This window comes from Alexandromys fortis, unplaced genomic scaffold, assembly GCF_014885135.2.
Source record: "Alexandromys fortis isolate MF-2015 unplaced genomic scaffold, M_Fortis_MF-2015_v1.1 scaffold_413, whole genome shotgun sequence".
NCBI lineage: Eukaryota > Metazoa > Chordata > Mammalia > Rodentia > Cricetidae > Alexandromys > Alexandromys fortis.
The window spans coordinates 316,024-326,254 of record NW_026068299.1 but is presented as its reverse complement, the minus strand read 5'-3'; the positions used below and the strand labels follow the sequence as shown (position 1 = coordinate 326,254).

At 41.6% G+C, this 10,231-nt stretch overlaps 1 protein-coding gene across 20 annotated transcripts in view; it reads left to right on the top strand.

The window, feature by feature from the left end:
• Positions 1 to 10,231, top strand: part of LOC126494987 (leukocyte immunoglobulin-like receptor subfamily B member 3) — a 91,762-nt gene that overhangs the window by 31,123 nt on the left and 50,408 nt on the right. For 3 of the 20 annotated variants that reach the window (XM_050132600.1, XM_050132588.1, XM_050132579.1), the window contains exons 1-8: positions 2,097 to 2,297; positions 2,459 to 2,494; positions 2,675 to 2,959; positions 3,080 to 3,382; positions 3,681 to 3,965; positions 4,107 to 4,406; positions 4,731 to 5,018; positions 5,340 to 5,642. The exons of 2 other annotated variants lie outside the window; for them this stretch is intronic. In XM_050132600.1, the coding sequence (XP_049988557.1) occupies positions 2,162 to 2,297; positions 2,459 to 2,494; positions 2,675 to 2,959; positions 3,080 to 3,382; positions 3,681 to 3,965; positions 4,107 to 4,406; positions 4,731 to 5,018; positions 5,340 to 5,642 (1,936 nt within the window). In that variant the 5' untranslated portion in view covers positions 2,097 to 2,161. Of the gene's footprint in view, positions 1 to 2,091; positions 2,298 to 2,458; positions 2,495 to 2,674; positions 2,960 to 3,079; positions 3,383 to 3,680; positions 3,966 to 4,106; positions 4,407 to 4,730; positions 5,019 to 5,339; positions 5,643 to 10,231 lie in introns of those variants that run through there. 15 more of the 20 variants (XM_050132601.1, XM_050132590.1, XM_050132582.1 and 12 more) reach the window with 12 other exon arrangements.

Sequence of the window (10,231 nt, the reverse complement as noted above, 5' to 3'; positions counted from 1 at the left end):
CAGAAATCCTGCCTATCTCTCCTACCTAGCTATCATGGCATAACCTTTCGTCCATCTTCCAGCTCCAGTGTCCTGTCAGTGTCTAACTGGTGACTTTGCCTTTCTTCTTCATAGAGTTCTTTCTCTGCCCTGATGTCCCACCTATACCTCCTGCCATCTCTTGGCCATTCAGACTTTAATTACACAAATCAAAGCAAAACTTTGTCACACAGTGTAAAAATATCCCACAACAAAACTGATACCTACACATGAAACAATAAACCTGTGAATAAATGTAGGAATTAAACTATTTTAGCGTTAATGTGGACATCAGACAACAATACAAAGTATTTGCAGAATGTGTTTACAGATATAGCACAGAGCAACAGCAGTCTTGGAGCCCTGACCCTACCTCAGACACCATAAAGGAAAAAGTCCCCCTGCAATGATCCTTCCCAAGGATAGGTTAAGGCACTGAAAAATGTTAGCCTCCTTTCTTGAATAAAGGACTGTCTGAATTTTGGGAACCTTCATTTTGGGGAAGTTTTCAGTTCTGATTTTCAGGTCCAGATTTTGATGACCTTCACAGTTTAGATGCAATGTATTAACCATATGCAAAACATGAGAGCAGAGAGGGGCCGTTTAACCACAACATTTATATAACCAAATCCCTCTTGCATGCCAACTACATTGTAAAACTGTCTGAAGGTTAATTCTTTCTTGTACATCCAAATCACAGAAATCATGAGCTTATAAATATGGTGATAATGACACTGATATTAGACAATCAGGATGGTGCCGAGGCTCAGAGTTGAGATGCTAATAACACTATTTTGGAATAGACGTTTGTGATTGAACAGGCATTAAATAAAACTCAGCCTTTAAAAAACCAGAAGGATTCTGAACAATAAAAGAGGAACACAAGAGAAAAAGAGAATGCTGAGAATTTGTTCCTAGGTTAGACATGTATGGTGATAGGAAAAGAGCAATCAATCTATGAGGGATTATTATTTAGCAGAATAGAATCAAATCAAAGCTGTGAGCACAGAACATTTCTTTCTCCATTTCCATACATGTCTTCTCTATGTTCATACAGGAGAAATAAAAGACCATGTGCTCAGTGTGTTCCTTTTTTTCTCTATGATCCCAGCAGCATCAGCCTGTATCTTTCTTTGTTGTAGAACACTGCTCTCCACCATGGCAATACTCTGGTCCTATTGAAGTCTCTGTAGCTGTTACTACACACAAGTGACCTGTAAAACATTGGTCCCATCAGTGTTCTTTCTTGTTTTTGAACAAGAAAGAATCAGAACTATAGGCAGTTAAAATTTGTAGGCAAAGATTTTTTTTAAGGACAAAAATCACTAAGTTGTTTCCGCTATTTTTGGCTATAGTGGAACACACTGTTCTCAACAATTGGGTGTGAGAATGGTTGTTACAGCTAGTGTGGTCTACAGAGTGAGTTCCAGTACAGCTGGAGCTCATAGTAACACTCTGTCTAAACAAACAATCAAATAAACAAATAAACAAAACACAAAAATCACAAGATTATAGACATTTTTATACAAAGCCCTAATATAACTCATTGTCTCACCAGCTAGATTTTATGGAGTCTTGTCTCTGTTTCTGTTACCATTGTTTCATGTGGCTGGTGTTGGCATTGTTCTTGTATCTCTAGGTAATATTCATACAACATCCCAAAGCATCTTGCAGGCATGCTAGGAAACCAACCATGAGATTGGTGTGTATGAAAGAGTAAAGGAGGAGAACCAAGAGCTAAGAGAAAAAACAACCACCGTATCCCTCAAGTAAAGGAGCTGTGTCAGGAAACCATCAGGCTTATGGTGTGTTAATTCCTGGTCTGTGGTAACTGAGAGCATTTAGACAGATGCAGGTGTTTAATGTGGAGATGTGCTGCAGGAAGAGGCCACAGTCAGACTTGGGTTTGTAATATAGTACACAGAATGCTGAGAAAGAAGAATGAATCTGAGACCACCATGAGGTTTAAGAAGTTCTGTCTCAGAAACACACACACACACACACAAACCCAAAAACTAAAGAACCACAGAGAGACAGAAACCACAAAATCTTTAGCCCAACCCATCATAGCCCAGGAAGGAAAGAGTCAGGCAGCTGGTTAGAAGAGTTCCTCTTCTTCAGGGGCTTCCAGTATGACATTCGCATGACGGAAATCAGACACCAGTTTGCAAAGGCCACACAATTTGTGTTTGTGTGTTTGGAAAGGAGATCATCTATCTGCAAACTGTGGCAACTGGAAGATGCCATGACCCCATTTCTTATAGTGCTGCTGTTTCTTGGTGAGATACCATATGGGGAGGGAGAAATATTCTCTGAGAAGGAATCCACTTCACAATCATGATTTGGGCCTTTGGGATGTCTGAGCAGCTCCGGAAGGCACCTGGAAGTGTAGGTCCTGCTCATGGTTTAGTGTAAACACTCACAGCTCACTCTCTTCCAGGACTAAGCCCAAACCTCTGGAACCCAGCTTCAGCAGGTAAGTGTTTTCCCAGCTGTCCTAGTTTGGACATTTTTGTGGGGGATCAAGGGGAACTCATGAGCAGAGCAGATGGAGAACAGCTGGTTTGGCCTGATGTTGGGGATGCCTAAAAGGTTCTGGGTCAGAAGACTGTATCAGAAATGGATTTCTGGGGAAAGAATTGTCAATTTCTTTCAGGGGCCATCTCTAAACCTACACTGAGAGCAGAGCCAGGAAATGTGGTAGCCACTGGGAAGCAGGTGGCATTCTTCTGTGAAGGGCCCTCAGAGGCCAAAGAATATCGTCTCTACAAAGTAGGAAGTCAAGACTACCTGATACCAACAGCCCTTCTAGAAACTGAGAATAAGGCCAAGTTTTCTATGTCTTCAGTTCAATGGAACAATGCAGGCCAATATTGGTGTTCTTATACAAGCACCAGTGGCTCATTAGAAAAAAGTGACACCCTAGAGCTGGTGGTGACAGGTAACAGAACCCTCTCTCAGCTCCTGGATTTGCCTTAAGTGGGCTCCTTTCTCAAATATGAGAAGTGGGGAACATGTTTCTCATATAAGTTCTCCTAACAGCCCTCCTCTGCTCTGCTAGGAGTTAACCTCAGCAGTGTCGCTCTGTCAGCCATTCCCAGCCCTGTGGTGACTGCAGGGGAGCGAGTTACCCTTCAGTGTCAGTCACAACAACCGTACAGTATGTTCATTCTAATGAAGGACGGTGAGAAGCTCTCGAGTCCTGAACCCTCACGGAAAATATCCTCTGACATATTTAGAGCCACGTTCTTGGTGGATCCTGTGACCCCCAACAAGAGGTGGAGGTTCTCATGCTATGGTTATTCCTTGAGCAGCCCTCAGCTGTGGTCGGTTCCCAGTAACCAACTGGAGCTCCTGGTATCAGGTAAGGAAGTGCAGTACGTTCTTTTGGGTATAATTGCAACTGACACAGGGTCCCTGGAAAATACCTGATTTGTGCTGGGTGATTGACAACCAGGGCTACTGGACTCAATGTCACAGAATTTCTGATACAGCTGGTCATCATGAGTGATACTAATAATGAAATCGAAGATCCATGGAAATGTGTGGTCTTTATGTGTACTCCTGCTATTGCAGATCAGCTTATGTGTCAGGGGCAATTGTGACCTTCTCTGTGACATTTTAGTGACAGATGCACCTACTTTCTTCCTACTTCTTTGCAGGGACCCTTCCCAAGCCCACCATATGGGCTGAACCAGGCGCTGTGATCACCTCAGGGACTTATGTTACCATCTGGTGTAAGGCAACAGTACCAACCCTAATCTATGTGATATATAAAGAGGGAAGCCCAGATCCTTGGGACCAACAGAACCAAATAGTCTACAATAATAATGCAAAACTCACCATTTCCTCTATGACAGAATTGAATGCAGGGAGATATCACTGCTACTCCTACACCTCTACTGGATGGACAGAACGCAGTAACACCTTAGAGATGGTGGTGACAGGTGAGAGAAACTAAAAAATCCTTGACCCAGTAGTCACTCTCAAGTACCGACTGCTGTAGCACTATTTCCCATAGAAAAAAAGCCGTGGGCAGCAATTTAGACTGTGTGGTCCCCTTGAATTTTCTATGTAATTTCTTTTAGGAGTCTACAACAAACCCATACTGTTGCCACTACAAGACCCTGTTGTGACTGTAGGAATGACTGTGACACTTTCTTGTACCTCAAATCATTCATACAACTGGTTCATTGTAACTAAGGATGATCAGAAGTTCTTGCGCAGTGAGCGTTCACAAGATAAAGACACTGGGTTATTTTTTGCCAAGTTCCAAGTGACACCAATGGCCTTCAGCCAAAGGTGGAGGTTCAGATGCTATGGCTCTTACAGAAGTAATCCTCAGGTGTGGTCAGAAGGGAGTGACCTTTTGGAACTTCTGATCTCAGGTGAGGGTACCTCAGGGTCTCTGTAGAATGATATACTACTAGATACAGGATCCCAGTTTAGATCATGGTGTGTCATGTGTTTGAGGACTCAGGGTTCCTGAGTCAGTTGACACAGTATGCAGACCATGAGAGTCACTGTATAGAAAATGAGGGGACAGCATAGTAAGAATGGAACCTGGGAGGGTCAGGAGAATGATGTGTCTTCACATGACATTATTGGTTCTTTTTCTACTCAGGGGTAAAGTTCAAGATCAGGAGCAAGTTTGATCTTTACTCTGAAACTGTTTGATTGACCCCACATCCTTTTCTTCTACTTCCTTGTAGGAAAACTTAAGAAACCCACTTTGAGGGCTGAGCCGGGATCTGTGATTGCCTCAGGGAATAGTGTGACAATCGTGTGTGAGGGGACCAAGGGAAAGCAAGCAATGTATTTTCTCTATAAAGAAGGAAACCCAGCACCCTGGGACAGTCAAACCCCAAAAGATCCTGGTAACAAGGCCATGTTCTCAATAGCATCCATGGAACAGCATCATGCAGGAAAATATCGCTGTTACTCTTACAACTCTTCTGGCTGGACAGAGCGCAGTGATCCCCTGGAGCTGGTGGTGACAGGTGAGAGGACACTAAGTGTTACAATCTTTGCCTCTGTCCTCAGGAAATAATCTTCCATAGGTGTGCTTCCTCAGCTTTTCTGCTGGATACATTATGGGCTGTCTTTCATTAAACAGGCTGCCTCTTCCTCTCCTAGGTGTTCACCATGGTAAACCTACTCTGTCAGCTTTGCCCAGCCCTGTGGTGACCCCAGGTGGGAATGNTTACAATCTTTGCCTCTGTCCTCAGGAAATAATCTTCCATAGGTGTGCTTCCTCAGCTTTTCTGCTGGATACATTATGGGCTGTCTTTCATTAAACAGGCTGCCTCTTCCTCTCCTAGGTGTTCACCATGGTAAACCTACTCTGTCAGCTTTGCCCAGCCCTGTGGTGACCCCAGGTGGGAATGTGACCCTTAAGTGTGTCTCATCTAAAGGATATGATTGGTTCATTTTGACTGGAGCAGATCAAAATTTCTCCAGGTCCCTAAAGGCACAGCTTACACACACTGGACAGTCCCTAGCTCTGTTTCCTGAGATCACCACGGCATCCAGCAAGAGTGGGCCCTTCAGATGTTATGGATACTATACAAATACCTCACTTTTTTGGTCAGAGGCCAGTGAACCTTTGGAGATACATGTCTCAGGTGAGGAAGTCTCATTTAGTCAACTGTTTGGCACCAGAAACCCTTTCTCATACATTGTGCTGCCTCAAGGACAGTTTAAAGCCATGATGGCTAAAGGAAACTGTTGAATGCTTATGGCCATGGCACTGTCAGGGCAGGATGGGATGTGGAATGTATAGAAAGATACAGTTGTATGGCTTCCTGAGTCTCCTGCTCTTAGGACTGTCAAAGAATCACTCCCTACCAACCTTCAAATGCCCTGACCTGGATTTTGGAGAGAACCAGATCCTCAAGTATTCCTCTGAGATAAGTTATTACAGATTTGCTTTGTTCACAAAGGGGGAAAGTAGCCTCACCCAGGTCTCTGTCCATTCGTCTCAGGATGGACATTTTCATGACAATTTTACATTAGGCTCTGTGAATTCCTCCATTGGTGTTCAGTATAGATGCCTTGTTGCATGCAGTTCCTCCTCTGAGTGGTGAGACCTCAGTGATCTTATGGACATCCTGATCACAGGTGAGGATGTTAGTGCAGGTTTAGCAGGGAGGAGACCTGGGAGTCATCATTAAGTTGATGATGAACATGTCACAGAGGAATAGGTCTAAGGACAAGGCAGTGCCTTGTCTATTAAAATATAGAGAGACTAAGTTCTGAAAGGGGGACTCAGAACAATCCCTGCAGTCCTTCACTCACTAATTTTCTTCTCTTTAGGGTACCCTGCTGTTGCACCAAATCTCTCTATGCATTCAGGCACTACTGTTTCCTTAGGAGAGAATGTGACCCTGCAGTGTCAATCATCAGTCCTAGTGGATACTTTCCTTCTGTTCAAGGAAGGTGCAGCCCATCCCTATTTGCATCAAAAATCACAGTCTCAAAATCAGTCAGAATTCTCCATGAGTGCTGTGAATTCAGCTCTTAAGGTTTCCTATGTACGCTTTGGTTCCCAAAGCTCACCCCCTTGCCTGTTGTCACACCCCAGTGTCCCTTTGGAGATCATAGTTTCAGGTGAGATGACCCAGACCTCTTTGAGCTCAATTAAGACAGGATAATTGACCTAGGAATTGACCTAGAGATTTAGAAGTAAACGGTTCTTTCTTAATTAATCATCATCTCTCCTTCTGCATGGGAGTCCAGAAGATTCCTGGTAGGAATTCTCATTTACTCAACTGTGTTGCACCAGAAACCCTTTCTATAACTGTTAACTAAGAATCATAATCTTTGCCTTTTAGGAGTCTACAACAACCCATACTGCTGACACTGTAAAACTGTGTTGTAACCTTAGGAGTGTAAATTGCATGGTTCCATGTAAACTTATTCATTTGCCTGTATAATATTATTTTGTTATGTTCACATGCATTTATAATTGCAGAAATCTATGCAATTTTATATGGTTATATATATATTATGTAACTTAGTAATATATGAGTGTTCCATTTCAATCATTTCTACCTTTTCCATTCTTCCTCTCACTCTTTCTGTGTTTTTCACACCCTTTTAAAATTTAAGTTTACCTCTGATTTTAATTGTTATTGTTATACAAAACACACACACGAACACATAAATGCACATCATATAGCCTAGCTTGAGTTTCTTTTGAGTCTTCCATTTTCTAGCCTTGTCTCCAAATGGTTTTATCTGAAGACTTCACAGATTCACCATGTGGATTCTCTCCACTTCCTGTTGTCCACTTGTTGCTATCTGATTTTGTTAGTTTGATCTTACCCCAGGATAAACAGAGGAACAGGAGACTATAGAATTCTGGTGGCCATTATGTTGGTCATATTTAGGAAACCATACTTTAGAAATTTCACGTGTGTATCTTCCCTCTCTTGCCTAGAAGTCTCTATTGTGTAGCAGTAATCATGTTCCTCTGGCTGTTGTAACCTTTTTACCTCTCCTCCTCAATGTTCCCTATGTTTTATATACACAGTTTGTGTTGTAGGAGTACCCATTTGGACTGGGCACACCAAACCATCTTATTTCTGTTTTGACCAGTTGTAAATTTTTATAATCATCCTCATCTGTAGAAAAATATAGATCTTTGATGAGGGGACAGAGCTAAACTTACCTGTGGATATAAGGATAAGCACTTGGAATGAAGTCCGAAATCACATTGGTTTAGGAATATGACAGTATTGGTTTCTAATCTAGAGTCCATAACCTCTACAGACACAGGTTTAAGTAATATATTTTACATCCATGTTGGTGTCCAATTCTTTGATGATTTAGCTTACCTACTAATGAGATCATATCTACTTCATGGACATTGTGAGCACATCTTTAAGTTCTTGTGATCTCATTGTTTGTACTACTAATGCTGCGATGATTATAGAATGAAATGTTAAACAGAAGCATCATGGGAACTGGGTGACTTGAATGAAGGCAGAGAACTCAGACTGTCATTATTTTGTGTAACTCATATTCATGGGACCCCGATGACAAGACATTGTCTGCAACTTGGGATCTCAGCTGGTGAATGAGTGCAAACCAATTTCCAGGGGAATTAGCTTCCTGGATTCTTTACTACAGCAGAGCTGGGATCATAGGAAGGCCTCTTTTTTTAATCTGGGAGGGGGTAATTTTACATCTTAGCTTTCTGAAAAACAATACCCTTGATTCCAAAGAAGAACTTTGGCCACAAGTTCTGAAATCAGAGCATAGTCAGGCTGAAGAAATCAAGCAAAAGCCCAGGAGAAAGCCTGCTCTAGCAGAGAAATGGTTTGTTCCAGATATTTTTTATAGCTGTCATGAGTATAATATGCCTTTCTGGGAAATAAAAACGCACAGCTTCACAAAAGAATCAGTTCTCTTGAGCACTTCACACATTGATCATGCCTTTGTAACTCACAANGCAATTTTATATGGTTATATATATATTATGTAACTTAGTAATATATGAGTGTTCCATTTCAATCATTTCTACCTTTTCCATTCTTCCTCTCACTCTTTCTGTGTTTTTCACACCCTTTTAAAATTTAAGTTTACCTCTGATTTTAATTGTTATTGTTATACAAAACACACACACGAACACATAAATGCACATCATATAGCCTAGCTTGAGTTTCTTTTGAGTCTTCCATTTTCTAGCCTTGTCTCCAAATGGTTTTATCTGAAGACTTCACAGATTCACCATGTGGATTCTCTCCACTTCCTGTTGTCCACTTGTTGCTATCTGATTTTGTTAGTTTGATCTTACCCCAGGATAAACAGAGGAACAGGAGACTATAGAATTCTGGTGGCCATTATGTTGGTCATATTTAGGAAACCATACTTTAGAAATTTCACGTGTGTATCTTCCCTCTCTTGCCTAGAAGTCTCTATTGTGTAGCAGTAATCATGTTCCTCTGGCTGTTGTAACCTTTTTACCTCTCCTCCTCAATGTTCCCTATGTTTTATATACACAGTTTGTGTTGTAGGAGTACCCATTTGGACTGGGCACACCAAACCATCTTATTTCTGTTTTGACCAGTTGTAAATTTTTATAATCATCCTCATCTGTAGAAAAATATAGATCTTTGATGAGGGGACAGAGCTAAACTTACCTGTGGATATAAGGATAAGCACTTGGAATGAAGTCCGAAATCACATTGGTTTAGGAATATGACAGTATTGGTTTCTAATCTAGAGTCCATAACCTCTACAGACACAGGTTTAAGTAATATATTTTACATCCATGTTGGTGTCCAATTCTTTGATGATTTAGCTTACCTACTAATGAGATCATATCTACTTCATGGACATTGTGAGCACATCTTTAAGTTCTTGTGATCTCATTGTTTGTACTACTAATGCTGCGATGATTATAGAATGAAATGTTAAACAGAAGCATCATGGGAACTGGGTGACTTGAATGAAGGCAGAGAACTCAGACTGTCATTATTTTGTGTAACTCATATTCATGGGACCCCGATGACAAGACATTGTCTGCAACTTGGGATCTCAGCTGGTGAATGAGTGCAAACCAATTTCCAGGGGAATTAGCTTCCTGGATTCTTTACTACAGCAGAGCTGGGATCATAGGAAGGCCTCTTTTTTTAATCTGGGAGGGGGTAATTTTACATCTTAGCTTTCTGAAAAACAATACCCTTGATTCCAAAGAAGAACTTTGGCCACAAGTTCTGAAATCAGAGCATAGTCAGGCTGAAGAAATCAAGCAAAAGCCCAGGAGAAAGCCTGCTCTAGCAGAGAAATGGTTTGTTCCAGATATTTTTTATAGCTGTCATGAGTATAATATGCCTTTCTGGGAAATAAAAACGCACAGCTTCACAAAAGAATCAGTTCTCTTGAGCACTTCACACATTGATCATGCCTTTGTAACTCACAATTGCCTGAGACCAACAGCCAACCACAAAGTATGTCAGAAGTCACAATAGGTGGGTCAGGAAAATTCTGGTTTGGGCATGGACACTGAAGGTCAGATTGAATACACAGAAGGGAGCTACTCAGGGTGGAAATACAGATATATTATGGTGGCGTTGTATGGTCCTGACCTGTTTGTCCACAATCTCCAGTCTCACAGCCTCAAGATCACACAGTGGAGAATATCATCCGGATGGGCATTTCTGGTTTGATTCTCACAGTACTTGGGATTGTGCTGTTTGGGACTTGC